The sequence below is a fragment of the Cyprinodon tularosa genome, unplaced genomic scaffold, assembly GCF_016077235.1.
Source record: "Cyprinodon tularosa strain WSP-4 unplaced genomic scaffold, ASM1607723v1 ctg44, whole genome shotgun sequence".
In the NCBI taxonomy this organism is placed as follows: domain Eukaryota; kingdom Metazoa; phylum Chordata; class Actinopteri; order Cyprinodontiformes; family Cyprinodontidae; genus Cyprinodon; species Cyprinodon tularosa.
The window spans coordinates 2928961-2951721 of NW_024039163.1; the positions used below are offsets into that span (position 1 = coordinate 2928961).

Sequence of the window (22761 nt, forward strand, 5' to 3'; positions counted from 1 at the left end):
TGGCCAATGAGGGGTCCCCGAAAACTGATAAGCACCAAAAACATCTTGCGGTTAATTTATACTGATCAAAACAAACCAACAGGAAAATGAATGCGCACAACATCTTAATATCCAAATTTACAAAGAGAGACTAGACTTTCAATAGGGTCCATGTGTAACCCACAGCACATAAGGCCCTACTTCCGGGTTCAATCTGAGTAGTGCGCCCTGTCCCTTTAAAAAGGGGGCGGATCCCTGACCCAAACAGATAGATTAAGAATAGGTCATACCTACTTAAATGACATGCTTTATTTAATAGGGAGGAAAAAATAGTGATAAATGTGAGAAATGTGGTGAAAAAGAAAATGTAGAACACATACTGATGAACTGTAAGTTATATGAACACGAAAGGGAAAAATTAAAGAGAATAGTTAGAAGTATAGGGCATGAATGGAATCTTAAAGGAATATTAGGAAATGAAGGAAACATAACAGATATTCATAAACTAAGGAAAGCATTGTTTATGTATCTTAAGAATTCAAAATTAAAAAATAGAATCTAATAGATGTGAAGTAACGCTGCTACACACTCATGTACAGTAGGTGGCGGTATGCACCTTAAAGTTGCTTGTGATCCGCCATAATAGAAGAGAAGAAGAAGAAGACCCAAACAGATTGCTCCACAGATGCTACAGCCAACGCTGCTCCCAGCTGCTCCTCGCTGTGGCTTCTCTGTTTTTGAAAAAAACCCGCCTTGACACTCCACCGCTGCTTAATTTACTCTGATGCCTTCACATTAGATCACTTTAGCTTCTTACAACTCGGTAAGTTTGTTTTCATCTATTGGCTCATGCTTGATTGTTCATTCAAACTTACTGATAACTTAAATAATACCGCAGATTTACAACTCATAACCTGGTGGACATTCCCTATATCCTCTCCCAAATCATCTACTCATCGGTGAGTTAAAGTATATTATTTTTATGCCTTATTTTGAGTTTGTGATGCTGCAGTACACCGGTTGCATGCTACGCTAACAGGGGTAGTTAATATAGCCCCCAGACACGCCCACAGCTTCACTCAGACTTTATTTTTTTTGATTAATTCAGAGGGAAACTTTTCCCCAACCAAGAAGCAGTAAGATTTTTTCCCAAGCAGTAAATGTATTGGTCATACATTATTTTATGCTTTGGGTTAATTATAGAACTTTGTTTGGAACTTTTCCAGCCTTAGAAACCATGGCTCTTTTTTGTTTAAATATATTTGATTGTTTATTGATACGTGTTGCGCAATACAATTAAAATGGAACTGTTGAAATAATTTGGGTTTTTGTTGACCCATGATTTCATCTTTGAATAAGTGCACTTTAATTTAACTTGAGATATTTAGAAACATTGAAGCTTCATAAAGAAATCTTGTTTATTATTTAAATTATTTGATGTGTCTTAGTGCTGTGATTTATGGCATAACTAACTGACTTATTGTTTTTATTTATTGCTAAGATTAAATGTATTGTTTATTATTTTACTAATTTATGATTCTGGCCTGATTTCAGGTCAGGTTTTTTTGTTGTGTGCTGTTCCTTTGACTGTCCATTGGGTGGCAAGCTACCAGAGAACCACCGATACAGTGTGTTAGGTTCTCACAAACCTGGTTCCTCTGATTTTGTTTTCCCAACGGACCTCATGAACTGTGAACCTTTTACTTATTGAACTGAAGAGTTTAATTTCTTTTTTTGCTCTTTTGAATTATCCTGTTGGAATATATTTGGTTTTTTTTGTTTTGTTTTTTTCCTTTGAAATTATATTGATTATCACATTTGTGTGTATATTCTATTAATTCATATCCATATACATTATATAATATAGCTCATTAACATGTATATGTAACCCATACTCTTTCTATTAGAAAATAAATATACAACTATTAATCATAATTTTCTTTCTTGTGCTTATTCACACCCCTTGACTCTACAGCCAAATCTACTTCTGAGCTCATTTTGCAGTCAGCCAAGCCCAAGTGTTACACATGCAGATAAAGTCATGAACATATTTATATATCATTGCCATTAAATGAATTGGCTAAGCAATGTTCTTTAATCACACAGAAGACTCTAACGTGATTGAACAAAATCTCCACTGCAAAATCTAAATACAAATTCATAAAAGAGCAAACATCTGTATTAGTCCTTTTTTAGTTTTTTAGTTGTATATTGCTGTGAACTATTCTATGCTACATTTTTTGGCTACCATACCAGTGTTAAAATGTCACAGTTGGAAATTTATAGAACCATACAGAGTATTCTGACCAGCTGTCTCACTGTCTGGTGTGGAAGTTGCAGCGCCTCAGACTGGAACATGAGAAGAGTGGTGTGAACAGCAGAGAGGATCATCAAGGCTCCTCTTCCCTCCATTAAGGATGTTTCATCCCAGAGCTGCGTGTCCCAAGCCCGACACATCATCATTGATCCTTCACACCCCCACCATGGACTGTTCTCCCTGCTGCCCTCTGGAAAGAGGCTTTGCAGCATCCGCTGCAGGTCCAGTAGTTTCTGCACCAGCTTTTTCCCCACTGCCATCATACTGTTGAACTGTTAAACTCTAACCTGGACTCCGCGTCATACTCGCAACATTATTTTGCATCACCAATGAGGCTGAAACTTGTATAAGACACAACTCAATGGTATACTGCATTTTGCACCATATTTATTTTGCACTGCACAGGGCCTTTCTATATCAATGACCTTATGCACAATTATGTTTTTTAAACTGGTTTTCTGTTTCTCCTGTGCTGTTTACATGACGATCACTGCTGCACTTTAAATAGTAATGTTCATTGCACTGTTGTAAGCTGCTCATTTCAATATTGGAAGCTGTAAGCAACATAATTTTGTTTGTATACACTCACTGTATACTAAATGACAAAGTCTAAGTCTAAATTTCAAGATGGTATCACTGCTGCCACCTTCAGGCTTAGAGGAAAACTGCTTGTTTCAGGGGTATCGAATTACATCCGAAAGGGAACAACAAATCACATGGTGGGTGTGGTCAATTATTGGCTAGGGGCGGCCATGGCCCCCTGACCACCCATCTAGATCCGACCCTGCAAAGTAGAGTGAACAGCCCAATTAGATGAGGGAGGATTCAGTCCGAACAGACGTTTTCCCTTGGCTCTACCTTACTTATACCTATTCAAAATAGTTATCCTCAGCTATTTTCTACATTTATGCTGCTATAAATTTAGGCTGCTGGAAGGGTAACCTGGAATAAGCCAGGATAAAACCAAGTACTATTCAAATTGGACAACAATTATCGATCTGGAAAGATGTACTTTAGGGAGCCTGTGAATTAAAAAATCTCACGACAATTCGTCTTGCTTGCAAGGTAAGACATTGAGACCATTTTTCATCATTCTGCTTCTTTTTATCTCTATTCCCCCACTCTGCAGTATTTGTTAGTTCCACCCATAACTCTATGTTGTCTGTTTCTTCCCGTCTGTTTCCGTCAGGATTCCAAGCCCTAACCACTGGGCCGCCACAGTACAGTCCTATTCCTTTTTTTGTGAATATCAGTATGTGCTCCCTTTCATCCTCTAACATGGGAATTGGCCTAGAGGTTGTCTGCTTGGCTGGGTATTTCCTGGATGAGACCACCTGAAGAACTAGTTAACCTTCAGTATCTTTGCTTCTATGTCCTTAAACCCTAGTCCGTCTAGGCAGAAGGCCACTCATACCGCGTCTGGTTCTGTTGGAGGTTTTTTCCTGTTAAAAATGTGTTTTCCTCTCAACTTTCGCTGCATGCAGTCTCGGTGTGAGGGATTACAGCAGAGTCAACAATAAAATGCAAGCAAATATCTTTGCCTCAGTCTTATCCAGGAAAAGCATGTGTTGCAAGTCAAAGGCTTGATGCAATCAGCTGATTTTCCTTGATAGAAATTTTTAACCAATCCGACTTTAAACCATACTGCTTCTCCTAGAACCCAAGGTTTAACAATCAGCCAGACTCTCCTTTCTAGCATCCTGGTATAGACCTTTTCAGACAAGCTGAGAAGTTTGATCCCACTAACTTGGAACACACCCTCCGGTCCCCAGTCTGCCAATCCAGGGGCACTGCCCCAAACCTCCACTCGATGATGAAGCTACGACAGACCAAACACAACGAGAGGTTAAGGTACTGAGGGTGGATCTCATCCATTCCCAAAGCCTTGGCCACGTGGAGTTTTTTGAAAACCCCAGTGACTTCAGTCTGGGTAATGAATTAATCCAGCCCAAAGCACTCTGTCTCTTCTTCCACCACAGAAGGCGTTTCAGCTGGATTGAGGAGATCCTGAATGTACTTGTTCCTGAAAACTACAACATAAAATGAAAAATATTTAAATAAAAAAATGTTTCAGTCAAAAATGTTAAAAGTGTAGACAAATATGTGACTTTGCCATTGATACAGTACATACCACAGCAGATTGTCTTTTGTGTTTAATCCATCACCCTTAGAGAGCACTGTGCATGCTTTTGCAGCGTGCAGCCTTCTGGGCCTGAAGACTTCTGGGACACCAAATTGGCAATAGGCATTTCTAAAGTGGGATCTTTTAGGAGGAAATGCATTAAAAAAAACTTACCAAGTACATAAAAAAAGAGTTGTAAGAATAATAAAGGAGACTAAATAATTGGTTTATGGAAATATTGAACAAGCAGGATAAAAATGAGCATTCCCATTGATACTGTTTGGATCATAAAAAGTCAATATACATAAATTCTGGAGCACTTCATTTCAACAAAACTATTTGTATGGGCACTTTGATGATTGAAGATGATTTTGATGATTTAAATTTTTTGTTTTATTTTGTACATTTAATATTTAACTGATATTCAAAATGAAATTAATGAAAGGTGGTAAGAAAAGTTTACCTAGGATCTGTTTAACTTAACGTTGCCTATATGGCATCAAAATTAATTCTTTATTATTTCATACATAACATTTCTACTGTTCATACTTGGAAAAATAATGGCTTTTATTGCAGACCTTTATCGTTTTTCCAAATAATTGTACAAATAATTTGAAATCAAGGAAGGACGGGAAGTTTTTTTTTAACCAAAGAGACTTGGTGTTCAACATAAGAGCACTTTTTAGATTCATATAGAAATGTAATATTATAATTGCTAATCTATCTTCACTTTATTTCATTAAACTTGAATACATATTTCAATTTCCAATAATTAGCTAATTAATTCACAGACAGTGTATGACTTTAAATCCATGCCACAAACCGATTCACGGTTTTAGACAGACTGGGAAGCCTGTATCAGATTAGATTTTTTTAAATTAACATTTAAACGTCTCTGCCCCAAAGCTATACTACAGCTCGCTGTGCTCTGTGTTCTCCTCGAGCTTCTTGATCTTCTCTGGCAGAGTTTGGGTCACAAAGTCGAAACGATTCTTCTTGAGGAACTGAGCAGACACCTGCTTCTTCAGGTCAAGAGACAAATATTTTTCCTCTGCTCCATACTTGGGCCAGTTGACAACACCCTCTCCATTAGGAGACCTAGAGAAAACATTGTTTTAAACTTTGTATTATGTGAGTATTCTGTACACTGAATAATCAGAGACTCTTACCCTGTGCGAGCAAAGTTACCCCAATAGCTCATCATAATTTTGCTAAACTCTTCCTCCTCTTTGGGACATGGATCTAAATAAATAAGTTAACAGCAAAGATAGTAGGTAAAAATACATAAACACACTGGATATCTAGGGTAAGTAATATTTACATACCAGCTAATTTTACATGGGTAGTTGTGAAGCAGTATCCCAGCACAGTGAAGATGTCATCTGCATGGTCACATTTGACAAAGCTGGGTCTTTTTTTCTGAAGGAACGTGGGAGCGTGATGATACTCATACAAGTACACAGCAGCCCCTGCATCTAATGGTACAAAAAATAATAATATTTTCTTGGGAGAAATAAATAGGCAACACTGGACTTATTTGGATAATCATGCATGGAAAAATTACCTCTGTGAGCATTTACCACTTTAAGAGCTGGAAAAGTAAAAAAGAAGTCCCCAAGAATCTCAGTGAATCCATCTCTGTTTCTGATGCGGTCTTCACCAGATCCAACATATTCATTAACAATCAGCTCCCTGATGGGTGCAGCTTCAGGCTGATCAAAAAAATAAATAGATACAATACTCAATGTACATAAAATGTGGTGCCAAGTTACCTCAAGTACAGTTTTACATGGTTTCTTTTTTCTTATTAACATTTTTTTTAATGAGTCAGTGGTTTTTACAAGAACAATTCCTTGGAAATGAGTCTGTATGTCTTCTGAGGGTTTGTCTCAAACAGCCTTGAACATCTAGAGGCTTAATTTCTATCCATTCTTATTTTCAAAAATAAAATCTATCTGTATCTGAACTGCGACTAAGCCATTCTAAACAATAAGTAAAAAAGATAAACTTTAACAGTCCAGTATTTTATACTTCGGTCAGTACTAGATGACAGGAAACGTCAAGCATGCAGGGGCACCAGAAGAGCTAGCCTGGCCAGCCAGTACTTGCTCTGCATACACAACATATCAACTTGAAATGAAGTGAGAAGAATGTAATTTTAAAGGCCAGACTAACTTAAGTTTAGAATCAATTAGATTAATTATGATATTATGAAAAAAACATCTCTTCTAAACAGGCTTCGACTGGAAGGCAACTAGACTTACGTAAAATGTTTTTGAAGATGTTCCGACACAGACATGCTCACACCCCTGCAATCTGTAGTTGAAAGTTCATCCTCCTAAGCACGTTTCAACCCAGATGCAAATCAAATAGCCACCCCTTGTTCCTCTGAATTGTTGAAGTCGTTTGTTGAGTATGGTCTATGTAATTGACCTTTTGAATCATGATGAGAGAGAATAAAAATTTCTTTGGAATGAGTTCTACGACTGAATTGTAATTGCTTGAAAGCTGAAACCTCCAATGGTTTGGATTTTCACCCAAACCAAAGCTGAGTGGTGTCGTTTCTGTGATCCAGTGCAATGAGAACTGTACAGCCTCCTATACTGGAGAAACCAAACGATAACAACAGAAACCCAATAGGCAGCATAGGAGAGCCAGTAACTATGTGCAAGAATCAGCCGTACACTTGGACCTAAGGAACAAAAAACACATTTGAATACCAAAATGTTCCGAATTTGGACAGAGAGGACAGCTGGTTTGAAAGAGGTGTGAAAGATGCCATCTTTGTTAAAACGGAAAAGTCATTACTAGACAGAGGATGAGGATTTGGGTTTCAGCTTCCAAGTATTTACAAGTCAGTCATAGAACTCTCTCATCATGATTCAAATGGTCAATGGCCCATAACCAACAATTCAGAAGAACAAGGGGTGGCTATTTGATTGGCATCTGACTTGGAATGTGTTTAAGAGGATGGACCTCAAACTACAGATTGCTCAAAGACACTTGGATAGGTGGTGAAATGTCTTCAAAAAAATGGAAGGACAGTCCGGTTGCCCTCTAGTTAAAGCCTGTTTTGTTGTTGCCATCATACAGCGGCCAGTTTTTGAAGCCTTACTGATATAACCAGCTGTCATACCAAAGAGCATCATTAAAACATCCCACCGGGGCAACTGCAAGATTCATGGTTATGGTTACAGAAAGCGCTCTTGCATTATGGGCCCTCCTCCTGCTGTGTGATTTGCCTAGTCTGTTTAGACTGCAGACTATTGAGCCTTTCCAGACTGATTGGTACTCTAAGTTAAACTGACTGGTCATGCTACGGAGATGCAACTCTCCCAGAAGAAAATTTGAAGAGTATGAATATGTTCACAAGTTGCTTAGCAGACAACAGATCTCTTACAAGCGGGAAGAACATGAACAGCATGTTTCCAATCGACTCTCGATCTATTCCTTCTGTCCAGTTGGGAGGAGCAAAATGCTGCAGAAAAATAACCAAGATTAGTAAACAATAATAAAAAACAAAAAAAGCAATGTAGCTTTTGTGGTCTGGTATGCCTCTAAACACTCAGAACTTACTTGGGCAAGAGAAAATCCTCCTTCATGATTATTAATGCCAGTCATGAATGGCACAGTGAGTAGTTCATGCTTCTGTAACAGCTCTGGCACAGGTTTAGTCAGGAAGTGCCCATCAACACTCACAGGAAATCTCAAATTTTGATCCTAGAGAGCGAAAATATGTACAGAAGGGGATATGGTGAAAAATACAGCAAGTAAATTAGATCTAAAACACTAGTTTTTTCAATGCAGTATCTCACCTTCCCTAATGCCAGTATGGTCTCAATGTCCAGGTTCCTAATGCATTTAGCAATCTCCTCTGTGCTTTCAAGGTTACAGCCAGAGGCGTTTGCTGCTGCCTGAAAAAAAAATTCGGACTCACGAAATTTTGAATATATACAGAATGAAAAAAATTACAACTTACCTTCATCATTGGTACAGGATCATGTCCTACAAGCACATCCATAGCAGCTGTTCCACTCTCAGCAATGGCTCGGTGGAACAGGCCATCAGACAAGGGAGACAGAAGCTGAGTGGTGAAATAGATTAAATTAATTCAAAAGCATTCATTGAAAGAAACAAGTTTGTTGGCAGATTACTTCATACCAGAAGTGAAACGCTGACACCACCAGCAGATTCACCAAATATGGTGACCAAATCTGGGTTTCCTCCAAAGTTTTGAATGTGCTCCTTGACCCACCTCAGGGCTTGGACCTGGTCTAAAAGTGCAAGGTTCCCTGGAATATGTTCATCTCCAGTGCTGCACCAAACAATTAAAAAAAGAACAGATTTTGATAATAGAAAAATCAGCAGAAAAAAATTATTTCATTGCTCCAATCATGTTTTAGCTACTGGCGACCTGTCCAGGGTGTACCCCGCCTCAAGCCCGTGGACAGATGGAGATAGGCACCAGCACCCCTCGCGACCCCAATTGGGACAAGCGTGTCAGATAATGGATGGATGTTCTAGCTATTGAGTTACCTGATGAACCCCAGAAGTCCCAGTCTATACTGGATTAGAACCACAACTACATCTTGGTAGGCAGCCAGAGCAGAACCATCGAACATTGAAGCGGACCCAAGAACAAAGCCTCCACCATGGATCGACACCATGACCTGAGAGAGATATTAGATTTTTTTTCAGACTAACCCTCAGTCAGTCAACTACCAGGATGTGTCTCTATGAAGAAGCCGTCTAATTCTGTTAAGTTTACCACTATATTATATCTTGGGAGCATAACTGGCAGATATTACCAGGATGAAAGTACATTTCACTTCCAGTTCAGAGCAGAAATCCAGCCTCCTGACCTTTATCTCAAACCAATATGAAGCCGAATCTCTAAGTAAACAGTCACACAAACTCAAAGCAGAGCTTCTTACTGGGAGCTTAGCATCAGGAGCTCTATTTGCAGGGGTGTAAATGTTGAGGTACAGACAGTCCTCTGAAGCATCTGGGATTTCCACCATCATACCACTGAGTTGTTCAGCCAATCTGTTAACCATGTCCATATCTTGAATGCATCTGTAAAATAAACATTTTATGAAAAGTTAATCACCAAAACCCGGCCAATGTAGAGGGTACTACACAGAAACATATTACTTACATCTTGGGTTGCTTGGTGGCATCTCTCAGTCCTGACCATCCCTCTGGGGGCTGAGGTGCAGCTAGTCTGAGGGTGGGACCGAGGGGGGGCTTAGCAAAGGGGATGCCCAGGAAGGCATGGACACCCGTCTCCTTCCCCTTAACGCTCACATATTGTCCTCTCAATCTGCCGAGCTTTGTTTGGACCTCTGGGGCTATCAGGAAAAAAAATTTAAAACCAGAATGAGGATCGTTTTTTATAGGGACCCATTTTCTTTCTGCTCCTAGTTCTGAGGTTCAGCTTATTAATTGATTTTCCAAAGTGTTTGTTTCCTCTTGGTGTAGATGCACAGTTCTGTTTATGCATCCAGCTACAGTTCAACCCATGCCTGGCTCCACTGCTCTCATTACACTTAAAAAAAAACAATCTAGCAATAGGTAAAAATTCGTAATTAAGTGTATTTACCCATAATTTGAGTAGGAAAATAAGATGATTTGTCAATGGAATTAGTATTTCACTCTTAAAATAAGATAAATAGATAAGATGCACTTGAAATAAAACAATGCAATTTTTTTTTTATATTTTTTCAATCTAAATTGTCTTGTTCCATTGGCAAAGTGTCTCACTTACCTTCTCAATTCAAGAACAAATGCACCTATTTAAAAAAAGACTTATTTTGACTTCAGTTTTTTGCAGCATATATAGTTTGAAAATGGCCATGAGTCACACAAAGCAAACATTCTTATAAATTTATGAGTAGAAGAGGAAGGCCTCAGAAAAAAGAAGTAGGACAATAGTTAATTTGGGAGATTCTTTGACATGATGGAGGAGGGGCAGGTAGGATGCTCTTGTGCTGAAAAATCGTCCACTATGCCATCAACAGATAATTGCAATTTATAAACGGTATACAATATAACGAGATACACTCACCGGCCACTTTATTAGGTACACCTGTCCAACTGCTCGTTAACACTTAATTTCTAAGCAGCCAATCACATGGCGGCAACTCAGTGCATTTAGGCATGTAGACATGGTCAAGACAATCTCCTGCAGTTCAAACCGAGCATCAGTATGGGGAAGAAAGGTGATTTGAGTGACTTTGAACGTGGCATGATTGTTGGTGCCAGAAGGGCTGGTCTGAGTATTTCAGAAACTGCTGATCTACTGGGATTTTCACGCACAACCATCTCTAGGGTTTAAAGAGAATGGCCCAAAAAAGAAAAAACATCCAGTGAGCGGCAGTTCTGTGGGCGGAAATGCCTTGTTGCCAGACTGGTTCGAGCTGATAGAAGGGCAACAGTGACTCAAATAACCACCCATTACAACCAAGGTGGGCAGAAGATCATCTCTGAACGCACAGTACGTCGAACTTTGAGGCAGATGGGCTACAGCAGCAGAAGACCACACCGGGTGCCACTCCTTTCAGCTAAGAACAGAAAACTGAGGCTACAATTTGCACAAGCTCATCGAAATTGGACAATAGAAGATTGGAAAAACGTTGCCTGGTCTGATGAGTCTCGATTTCTGCTACGACATTCGGATGGTAGGGTCAGAATTTGGTGTCTACAACATGAAAGCATGGATCCATCCTGCCTTGTATCAACGGTTCAGGCTGGTGGTGGTGGTGTCATGGTGTGGGGAATATTTTCTTGGCACTCTTTGGGCCCCTTGGCACCAATTGAGCATCGTTGCAACGCTACAGCCTACCTGAGTATTGTTGCTGACCATGTCCATCCCTTTATGACCACAATGTACCCAACTTCTGATGGCTACTTTCAGCAGGATAATGCACCATGTCATAAAGCTGGAATCATCTCAGACTGGTTTCTTGAACATGACAATGAGTTCACTGTACTCAAGTGGCCTCCACAGTCACCAGATCTCAATCCAATACAGCATCTTTGGGATGTGGTGGAACGGGAGATTCGCATCATGGATGTGCAGCCGACAAATCTGCGGCAACTGTGTGATGCCATCATGTCAATATGGACCAAACTCCCTGAGGAATGCTTCCAGCACCTTGTTGAATCTATGCCACGAAGAATTGAGGCAGTTCTGAAGGCAAAAGGGGGTCCAACCCGTTACTAGCATGGGGTACCTAATAAAGTGGCCGGTGAGTGTGTATATATATATATATATATATCATGGTTCAATTCCTGGCCCAGGGTCTTTCTGCATGGAGTTTGCATGTTCTCCCTGTGCATGCATGGGTTCACTCCGGGTACTCCTGGTTCCTCCCAAGGTCCAAAAACATGACTGTTAATTGGCTTCTCTAAATTTTCCTTAGGTGAAAATAATTCTTAATCATACAGAGCTGCATTCAAGATATTATGAATAACCAAGAAAAAGTTACTTAACAACTACTCAAATTTTATTAAGATATTATCAGGGCCAGTGTTTTCCCAAGTTGTAATCAGTTGCAGGTTATAGAGTATATTAGATTCCTTATTCTTATTTCTGCATTGAAGAGTTTTTATAAGATTTAAGTTAGAATTTTTTTTAATGCTTAATTTTAATGTTTTTGTTATGAATAAAAAATAATTTTATAAAAAAAAAATGACCTGCTACCGTTCTGCATCAAAATGATTGGAATTAGCTTGATTTGGCCATGTTTTTTTTTTTTTTAACCATCAAGCAATTTCACTTTGGTTACAAATTTCACAGCATGCAGACATTTAGGTATAAATCATCCAAAAAATTATCTAAAGAAACCTGTATGTACTGATATGTAAAAAAAAATAAATAAAAAAGGCTAAAAGCAGAAAATTCCATTCATGTTGGAGACAATATCACATTTCTGTCCTTTTAGCAGCACGTACATGTTTTTGTTCATTTTAATATTTTGAGTTAACTCATTTGATTTTTCTTGCATAGATCATGTTAAAAATACTCATATATATTCTACTGATTCTTTTTGTATGTTTTTGTAGTTATACATTTATTGTGTGAGTTAATTTGGCATTGTTGCCTTTTTTGACTTGAGCACTGGCCCCACGTCTGTGCAGTGAGCTGCTCTGATGTAATGTGTCACCCATGAACGCACCTCGTTTAGTGGGTAAAAAGGCAAACATGGCAACACCCAGATCAGAGATCAAGAAGAGCAGGTTGTCTGTGACACGGCATTTTAAGTTAAAAATCAAACCTTAAAATACATTTTGTTTTTAAAAGATCAACAAGTATATTACGTTTATGAATGAAAATCTCATATTGCGTGCAGGATTGTGGAACTCTGCTGCCATTTATGTTGAGCTGAGGAAAGAACAGTCTGCCTCTTACCTTGCAGATCAGCAATACAGTTTAGAAACAAAACACACAGAAGAAAGCAAATGTGGAACTTCATGCTGGGCTTCAGGAAAATCTTAGCAAAACAACTACATGGAAGGCAATGCCCAAGAAGAAGCAATACAGCCTCCAATGAACTTTCACTTAGAACTGTAATCAGTTTAAAGCTGCACATGGGCAACTTACCTGTCACATGACTTATTACAGCAATGATAGCTGCAGGTCAAAGTCAGCAATCTCTTATAGTACACATTTCATTTGTGTCTAGAAAAAATGAATGATCGAAGGAAGTTAAGAAAAAAGGAAAAACACCACAAACTAACTGTAACATTGTAAAAAAAAAAAAAAAAACATAATTTGGCTAATTATTTGGAAGAAAAGGGACGATACTGCAGCTTGAGACTTTAGAAGAAGCTGGGTGAAGCATTTTTAGATAAATTAGAAAAGTATTACAATTTCTGCATCATTTCGCTGTCCCACAGCTAATGATCAAGAAGAAAGCAGGCCAAAGAAAGAAGGTATAAGACTTCCTCTGTAATTTGAGCTTATATCAATGATTTTAGTTAAACATGACTGGAATAAATTCTGTTAATGCTTAAAGAGGTTTCCTGCTTTGTGTACGCTATCTGAGAAAAGCCCCTCCTCTGATTGGGACCAGATAATCAATATTATGATAGAACAATCCAAAATAAATAAATTTTTATATAGAGGCCGAACATCTCTACTTTGAGCCCCTCCCTGATGGTTGAGTTAGATTAGATTAGATTAGATGAGCTTTATTGATCTCATTCTACCTCTAAGCAAGCGACCTGCCACCCTTTGAAGGAAGCCCATTTTAGCCAGTTTTTATGTGGGACTCTCTTATAGTCATGACCACTCTGTTATTTCAAGCTTTGCCTTTTGGCTAAGCTCTCACATTCTCTATCTTCACCACATCTGTCTGGTGTAGCATCCACACTGCGGTGGTAGTTGCACCGATCTGTCTGCCAATCTCCCCCTCCATTCCCTCCTCAACAGTGAATAGCACCCCAAGATTTTTTTAACTCCTCCTCTTGAGGCACGGGTGCCCCTCTAATCTGAACAGGGCAAAAACCTTGGTTGGGAACCATGGATTTGACTTGGAGGAATTTAACCTAACCCAGACCGCTTCACACTTGTCTGTGAACTACCAAAATGATGATGATACAGAGAAATTCCCATGATCCCTTGAGCACCCTGCAGGGGCGCCACCAGGGGGTGGCCAGGGGTGGCCACGGCCACCCCACTGGCCACCCCACTCGCCAGTGTAAATGGTAGTAGCGTCAGTTTAGCGGTTAATCCCATTATGCAGAGCCAGCAACACTGCCGCTCTTCTAGACCTTCTCGCGCACCGTAGCTCACCAGCATTTCCCTTCCCCCTCCCGCCCCCACTCCGTCCCATCGAGCAGCAGTTGCGTTCTCCGACAGCTACAGTTTAGCGCGTGCCCGCCTTCAACAGTGATTAAAAGAACTCATAGAGAAAGCGAACAAGACTAACGGTAAGTAAATAAGTCAAATCCTTCGTTTGTAAAGAAGAGGGGCATAAATGAACTGTATCAGCTGTATCAGTTACAGCGACTTTGAGTGTCTTTTTGACAGAGTTACGTAGCTTGTGCTTATGTATGGTTTGTCTATTTCCAGACAATGAAGAGAAAGTCCAGAGATATATCTTCTTATTTTAAGAAGAAAATAACAGTGGAAAGTGATAGAGATGACAGGGGATCAACAGAGAGCGAGTGAGAAGGAGGAGAAAGAGGAGGTGGATGGAGGGATAGTAGACAGTGATGAGGAAAAGCATCAGGCAGCAGAGCAGGAACAGTCAGCACCAATGATCAGTGAAACATGGCAGGACTCAGCAAAAGCAGGTGTTCCTGGACCGACAGGTGAAGTTATGATTATGTGGCCATAAAAATGAAATAAATGAAATTAGTGAATTGTCTAGAAAATAATATCCTCGAAAGAAATGTATGTTTTGTTTGTGTTTCCATCAAATCACAAATCAATAAGGACTCACTTAAAGTTATTTTTTTTATTAATTTTGATTAATTAAAAAAAAAATGTTGATGGGTTAGTTTTCATTTTTCTGAATCAAAATGCCTGTAGGCCATTAATACAGCTATAATTATTCATTACGGTGGAGATTCTGGTATTATTATCATTTATTATTAGTGTCATCATTTTGATTTCAGAATAACAGACTTTTGCTCCTGTTTCATTGCAGATATCTCCCAGTCAACCAAGCAGCCACAACTAAACATCTTCCCTAGAACCTGTCATGGGGACAGGAAAAGATGTTTTTCTAAAGAGTGGTACAGCAGATATAAATGGCTCGAATATTCTCAGAGTAAAGACTCTGTATATTTATATAATATAAATTTTTATATATTAAGAATAAGTTAACATACACTATATTGCCAAAAGTATTTGCTCACCTGCCTTGACTCACATATGAGCTTAAGTGACATCCCGTTCCTAATCCATAGGGTTCAATATGACGTCGGTCCACCCTTTGCAGCTAGAACAGCTTCAACTCTTCTGGGAAGGCTGTCCACAAGGTTTAGGAGTGTGTTTATGGGAATTTTTGACCATTCTTCCAGAAGCGCATTTGTGAGGTCGCACACTGATGTTGGACGAGAAGGCCTGGCTCTCAGTCTCCGCTCTAATTCATCCCAAAGGTGTTCTATCGGGTTGAGGTCAGGACTCTGTGCAGGCCAGTCAAGTTCATCCACACCAGACTCTGTCATCCATGTCTTTATGGACCTTGCTTTGTGCACTGGTGCACAGTCATGTTGGAAGAGGAAGGGGCCAGCTCCAAACTGTTCCCACAAAGTTGGGAGCATGGAATTGTCCAAAATGTCTTGGTATGCTGAAGCATTCAGAGTTCCTTTCACTGGAACTAAGGGGCCAAGCCCAGCTCCTGAAAAACAACCCCACACCATAATCCCCCCTCCACCAAACTTTACACTTGGCACAATGCAGTCAGACAAGTACCGTTCTCCTGGCAACCGCCAAACCCAGACCCGTCCATCAGATTGCCAGATGGAGAAGCGCGATTCGTCACTCCAGAGAACGCGTCTCCACTGCTCTAGAGTCCAGTGGCGGCGTGCTTTACACCACCGCATCCGACGCTTTGCATTGCACTTGGTGATGTATGGCTTGGATGCAGCTGCTCGACCATGGAAACCCATTCCATGAAGCTCTCTGCGCACTGTTCTTGAGCTAATCTGAAGGCCACATGAAGTTTGGAGGTCTGTAGTGATTGACTCTGCAGAAAGTTGGCGACCTCTTCGCACTATGCGCGTCAGCATCCGCTGACCCCGCTCCGTCAGTTTACGTGGCCTACCACTTCGTGGCTGAGTTGCTGTCGTTCCCAAACACTTCCATTTTCTTATAATACAGCTGACAGTTGACTGTGGAATATTTAGGAGCGAGGAAATTTCACGACTGGATTTGTTGCACAGGTGGCATCCTATCACAGTTCCACGCTGGAATTCACTGAGCTCCTGAGAGCGACCCATTCTTTCACAAATGTTTGTAAAAACAGTCTGCATGCCTAGTTGCTTGAATTTATACACCTGTGGCCATGGAAGTGATGTGAACACCTGATTCCAATAATTTGGATGGGTGAGCAAATACTTTTGGCAATATAGTGTATAAGTGTTTCTTGTAATCTTTTTTTTTTTGTATCCTTGTAATCATTATATGACCGTTGTTCCCTGTTGGGAAATTCCTGTTACATAAATAAAGATATAAATTCTTATTTTTATCTGCCAGTATCTGCTTTTCCCCAGTATAATTTAGTTTTCTATAAATGAATAAAATTACACCTTATTCCTAATGTGATTAGATAATACAAAGCAATTATTGTTCAACTCAAAATGTTAACTGTACTGTTATTGGTCTATATCAGGGGCCGCAACCTTTAGAGTCTAAAGAGCCATTTTGCCTTCAGTCCACTTGAATTAAACTTGTTCAGAGCCCCAAATGTTGCCTGGCCTCATTTATTATTAGTGTCATCATTTTGATTTCAGAATAACGGACTTTTGCTCCTGTTTCATTGCAGATATCTCCCAGTCAACCAAGCAGCCACAACTAAACATCTTCCCTAGAACCTGTCATGGGGACAGGAAAAGATGTTTTTCTAAAGAGTGGTACAGCAGATATAAATGGCTCGAATATTCTCAGAGTAAAGACTCTGTATATTTATATAATATATATTTTTATATATTAAGAATAAGTTAACATATAAGTGTTTCTTGTAATCTTTTTTTTTTTTGTATCCTTGTAATCATTATATGACCATTGTTCCCTGTTGGGAATTTCCTGTTACATAAATAAAGATATAAATTCTTATTTTTATCTGCCAGTATCTGCTTTTCCCCAGTATAATTTAGTTTTCAATAAATGAATAAAATTACACCTTATTCCTAATGTGATTAGATAATACAAAGCAATTATTGTTCAACTCAAAATGTTAACTGTACTGTTATTGGTCTATATCAGGGGCCGCAACTTTTAGAGTCTAAAGAGCCATTTTGCCTTCAGTCCACTTGAATTAAACTTGTTCAGGGCCCCAAATGTTGCCTGGCCTTTTGAAAAAGGACAAGTTATATTTTAGATAAAGATCTGCTGTAGGAAATAAGTTGTCATTGTTAAACGCCCTTTTATGTCTATATTGAGGTTTAAAAAAAGATGATGGATAGGATGCTGACATTTGTGGATAATGATGTAAAATAAATCATAGTTTCCAACATAATGGAAAAATATGGATTTAAAATTAAATATTACTGGCACTTTCACCATCATTCTGTTGTGAAAATTAATAGCAATTATTACAAGAAAAATACTGCTAAAACCTGTATTTATTATCATTATTACATTTAATTACCACAATAAAAATATAATGTGTAGCCAAAGTTATTAAGAGCCACTGTGGAAGGTCCAAAGAGCCACTTGCCACAGGTTGCAGACCCCTGGTCTATATCTATGCACATTAGATCATTAGTAACATTAAAAATCACACAATAACCCAAAATATATCAATAGGTGTTTATTTAAGTCTTAAAATCCTGAAAATATGGCCATTAGCTTCAGTGTGCCACCCCAAGAATTTAAGTGGCCCCATCTGGCCACCCCTATGAAAAATTTCTGGAGGCGCCACTGGCACCCTGCAGAGGGTGTAGCACTGGTCCAGTGTTCCACAGCCAGGTTGAAGACCACACTGTTCCAAAATCCTAATGCTTCAGAAAGCCAGTTTGACTTATATTATCCCTGTGGCTGTTACACCTGAGTTTATGGCTTTTCACTTTATGTATTACTGTTTCGTATCCTTTTAGCTTTGTTTTGCAGTGTTTTAGCACAGAGATTTTTCGATAATCTCAAGGCGCACGGACAATTCCTAGACACATTTACTATTGAAAGTACGACCTAGTGTCACCGTTAAGTATTGAAAGTCCTGCTGTATGCAAAGACATGTTCAACAATCGTAATATGTGGAGGAGATGGATTAGGAAGGCAGGGAGCTCTGTAAATTTTAAAAGAAGTTTGTTTACGGTATTAGCAAGGCCTGCAAAAATAAGGGGATTGTTTGGGGATGTGACATTTATTTGAGTTGTTGTGTCATGTGGTCAGTAAAATCCAGGAGATGGAAGTCTGGATTAAGTGCTGAGAGTTCATTGGGATCTGAAGACTTCCACACCACAGAATAATCCCAGACTCTAACAACACATAAAGTGGATGTAAGCGTGTCTCCGAACCTATCGAGACAAAAACCTTCTGTCTTTAGAGGATTTTTTTTTCTCCCAAAAAATTATTTAGTTGTTGAAATGTATAGATTTTTTTACCACATGCCTGTTTAAGTCATTCGCTGATCCTCCTGCATGATTACGTTTCTCTGCATTGTTAGCTAGGCTTTTTTATATAGATGCAGTGTTCTCCCTGATAGATGTGGTCCCTGGTCTTTAAGGCAAGAAATCTGTTTCTTCTGAATTGTTATAAAGAAATAATTGCAGGGTCTTGACTGGAGTAATAGTAGCAGGTGTTCCTAAAGTGGCTTTAAAAGTTTTTAAGCTTAATCTCTATGTACTGTTTGCATATCAACACTTTATAAGTGTTTTGTTGTTTTATACTAAAGAACTTCAGACGGTGCATTTTAAAAGCAGGCTTTAATCCACTATGTGGCTGTCATGTGTCGAAGTCCTGGCTTACTGACCTTTGCTGCATGCCTTCTACTCCTCTATCTCATTTATATGCCTTTCTGTATAGTTTGAAATCAAGCTATGATACAAACTAAAGGCCACTACATCTTAAAAAACAACATTAAAAAGGTTAAATAGATACAGTGATAAGTTTTTGTTTTTCTGCTTAATTTAGCTCGTTGGAACTCAGTCTATTATTTCAATTACAGTTTGTCTAGTGTTTAGCATTGGAACAATACCTTTAATGTAGATAGTTTTCAAATAACTTTACATGAGACAGAAGGTGTTTATGGTTTAACCAAAGACACTTCATTCTTCTCCAAAAGAGCACTTGCTTTTACATTCATCAAGAACTTTGACATTAAAAGCAGCTCATAATTTTTCATTTCCTATCACCAAACTTGATTACATATTTATATTTTCAGTATTATTCTCAATAATTCACAAACAGGACATTACTTCCTAAATCAACACATCTTTAAAGACAGACTAGATGATTTGCATCAGGTTATAGACTTAGGTAGTGCTTTAAATCATTGAATTGTAGATATCTCTGCCTTTAAGCTGCACTACAACTCACCATGCACCCTGTTCTCCTCAAACTTCCTGATCTTCTCTGGTAGAGTTTCAGTTACAAAGATGAAACGATCCTTTTTGAGGAACTGAGCAGACGCCTGGTTCTTCAGGTCAATAGACAGATACTTTTCATCTGCTCCATATTTAGGCCAGTTGACAAGACCCTCCCCATTAGGAGACCTATAGAAAACATTGTTTTAAACTTTATATAATGTGAGTATTCTGTACACTGAATAATCAGCAACTCTTACCCTGTGCGAGCAAAGTTACCCCAATAGCTCATCATGATTTTGCTAAACTCTTCCTCCTCTTTGGGACATGGATCTAAATAAATCAGTTAACAGCAAAGATATTAGATACAAACACACTGGATATGCAGTTAATGTGGCTGGACCAGCCTGATTGGAATGAACAAATGGAATTTTAAACTGAAGTAATGATACAGATAGAATTTATTTAACAGGTTAAGCTGAAGTTCACAGTTTCACTAATTGTTTATTTACCACTGGAAGCAGAGCCTATAAGGCATACTGCTACATTTGGATTACTTACCAGCTAATTTTACGTGCGTAGTTGTGAAGCAGTATCCCAGCACTGTGAACATGTCATCGCCATGGTCACATTTAACAAAGCTGGGTCTTTTTTTATGCAGGAACATGGGAGCATGATGATACTCGTACAAGTACACAGGAGCGCCCGCATCTATATATTAACAAATAGGGATCATGTTTGTTTGGGAGACACAACAATAGTATATAGCAAACACTGGATTTTGGATGATCTTGCAAGGAAAAAAACACCTCTGTGAGCATTCACTGATTTAATGGCAGGGAAGGTAAATAAGAAATCCCCGAGCAGCTCAGTGAATCCATCTCTGTTTCTGATGCGGTCTTCACCAGATCCAACATATTCCTTAATAATCAGATCTCTGATGGGTGCAGCTTCAGGCTGATCAAATAAAAATAAATACAATAAAATACAGCAGTTAAAGAAATTAACAACAAAATAAAATTAATACAAGCCCTTGAACGTATCCTGATTTCTTTATGTTACATAAAAAAAATTTTTAGCATGTTTCATTGGGACTTATGCTATTAGTCCAAAATTAAAAATGGGGAATGATATATTTTTTAATGTTGTATCTTGTTTGCACTAAAAACTTGAGTAGACACTAATTGGAAGATTAAGGGGATTGTTGGCCTAGTGGTTAAAGCAGTACGCTTGTGCTCTGAGAAGGTTGCAAGTAACTGGTTTGATCCCCACAGCCTGCACTCTTGGTTCCCGAGCAAAACCCTTATCCCCACACTGCTCCCCAGGCATCACCCAATGACAGCCCACTGCTTCCCAAGGGAATGGGTTAAATGCAGGGAGTAAATTTCCCCATTGTGGGGCAATAAAGGGATTTACAAAAAAACAATGGAGAAATTCAATTCTGCATCTTAACCCATCCCCTTAGGGAGCAGTGGGCTGCCACTCTGCAGCTCCTGGGGAGCAATTAAGTTAGGAGTTAAGGGTCTTGGTCAGGGACCCAGAATGCAGGGTGTGGGGACTGAGCCGGGTAATTAAACCCTTCTCAGGGCACTGCTCTAACCGACTAGTGGGTGGCAAGGTCTCTGGCTTCTTCTCTGATTAATGCTGACCTTACTAGGCCTGTCATTTAGGAGACTGGCCCTGTCTTGTTGAGTTTACAACTTTACTATTTTAATTTTTTGTATGTGATAACAGTGATATTTGAGATGCTAAGAGCTGGAAATGCTATTTTGTAACCTGATCCAATTTTACAGGGCTAAAAAAAACTTTCATGAGCTGCCTGGTCTGTTGCATGGTTGTCAGGATGTCTTTTTGTTACTAATGTTCTTTAACAAACCTCTGAGGCCTTCACAGAACAGCTGGATTCATACTAGGGATGAGTATTGGAATGGGTGTTGCGATATGATACAATACATGTCATGATATTGCGATAATATCACGATAATAATAGCAATATATATTTCGATATTTTTCCCTGCCATCAAAATTAAATGTCTAGCTAAAAAAGGGCAAGGGCTGCATATGTTCATCAGAAGATATTGATCACTTAGTTATCCATGTCTTCCACTGTGACTGCCTCAACTACAGATATGCGCCATGCCGCACAGTAAAAGGGCTCAACAGCGCTATCTGCCAGAGTGGCGGTGCAGAGGTAACCCATTTTTCCTAATTGTTTTAGTTCAAATGTTTTGTTTTTTTTAATCGATACTAGGAACTGAAATATCAATATTATATGGACCAGCCAAAAATCACCATATATCGCCAAATCGATTTTTTCCCACACCCCTAATTCCTACCAAGTTCAAATGGCAAACACATGAACCACATTTAATAATCTGGTGACTCCTGAGGGCAAGCAGTTGCACTGGATTTCATTTCAGGGTACTAGTGAAGGGATATTAATTAGGGGTGAGTATTGGCATTTATGCTGCGATACAATATGTATCACCATATTTGGGACATGATACGATATTGTCACGATATTGCAATATCACTATATACTGTGATATCTTACCCAGCTATCAAAAGGAAATGTATAGATAAGAAAAGCAGGTGCCGTATATGCTTATCCATGAATCCATGTTGTTTATGGTTTGAGTCAGTCCACGTCTTCTACTGCGACTGCCTTTACTACAGAAATGGTGCTGCGGCGCGCAGCAAAAGGGCTCTACAGCACTATCTACTAGAGTGGCCCTGAAAAGGTAGCCCATTTTAACTCACTGATTTAGATTTAAAAAATTATAAAACAATTTAATCAATATTAGGAACTGAAAGATTGACATTATATTGGGCAGCTGGAAAATCACTATATATCGCCAAATCGATTTCTTCCCACACGCCTAATATTAATACAAACTCAACAATTTTATACATTTTAAAACTCAGGTATTTTCCTCCCACCTCAAAAATATACACTACAATGTGAGCTCTCATAGATGCAAACTAATTACCATACATTTTCTTTTTATCTTAAGAGTATGAATATCTTTAAAAGTTGTTTATCAAACAATAAGTGTCTTACAAGCGGGAAGAACATGAGCAGCATGTTTCCAATTGACTCTTTATCCATTCCTTCTGTCCAGTTTGGAGAACCAAAATGCTA

The 22761-nt window shown here is 38.9% G+C and overlaps 1 protein-coding gene and 1 long non-coding RNA gene across 3 annotated transcripts in view; one reads left to right on the forward strand and one right to left on the reverse strand.

The window, feature by feature from the left end:
• Positions 1–22761, reverse strand: part of ces2b (carboxylesterase 2b) — a 49857-nt gene that overhangs the window by 22280 nt on the left and 4816 nt on the right. The window contains exons 9-25 of one of the 2 annotated variants that reach the window (XM_038300085.1): positions 22681–22758; positions 20429–20576; positions 20181–20330; positions 19880–19952; positions 19633–19808; positions 9577–9769; positions 9353–9494; positions 8955–9088; positions 8580–8733; positions 8398–8502; positions 8234–8332; positions 7995–8138; positions 7819–7896; positions 5983–6130; positions 5744–5893; positions 5588–5660; positions 5065–5516 (exon numbers count right to left, since the gene is read on the reverse strand). In XM_038300085.1, the coding sequence (XP_038156013.1) occupies positions 5330–5516; positions 5588–5660; positions 5744–5893; positions 5983–6130; positions 7819–7896; positions 7995–8138; positions 8234–8332; positions 8398–8502; positions 8580–8733; positions 8955–9088; positions 9353–9494; positions 9577–9769; positions 19633–19808; positions 19880–19952; positions 20181–20330; positions 20429–20576; positions 22681–22758 (2232 nt within the window). In that variant the 3' untranslated portion in view covers positions 5065–5329. Of the gene's footprint in view, positions 1–5064; positions 5517–5587; positions 5661–5743; positions 5894–5982; positions 6131–7818; positions 7897–7994; positions 8139–8233; positions 8333–8397; positions 8503–8579; positions 8734–8954; positions 9089–9352; positions 9495–9576; positions 9770–19632; positions 19809–19879; positions 19953–20180; positions 20331–20428; positions 20577–22680; positions 22759–22761 lie in introns of those variants that run through there. The other variant, XM_038300086.1, reaches the window with a different exon arrangement.
• LOC119793105 lies at positions 654–1615 on the forward strand. The gene is made up of 3 exons (XR_005282064.1): positions 654–802; positions 878–938; positions 1534–1615. It is a non-coding gene; the product is annotated as an uncharacterized LOC119793105 (long non-coding RNA).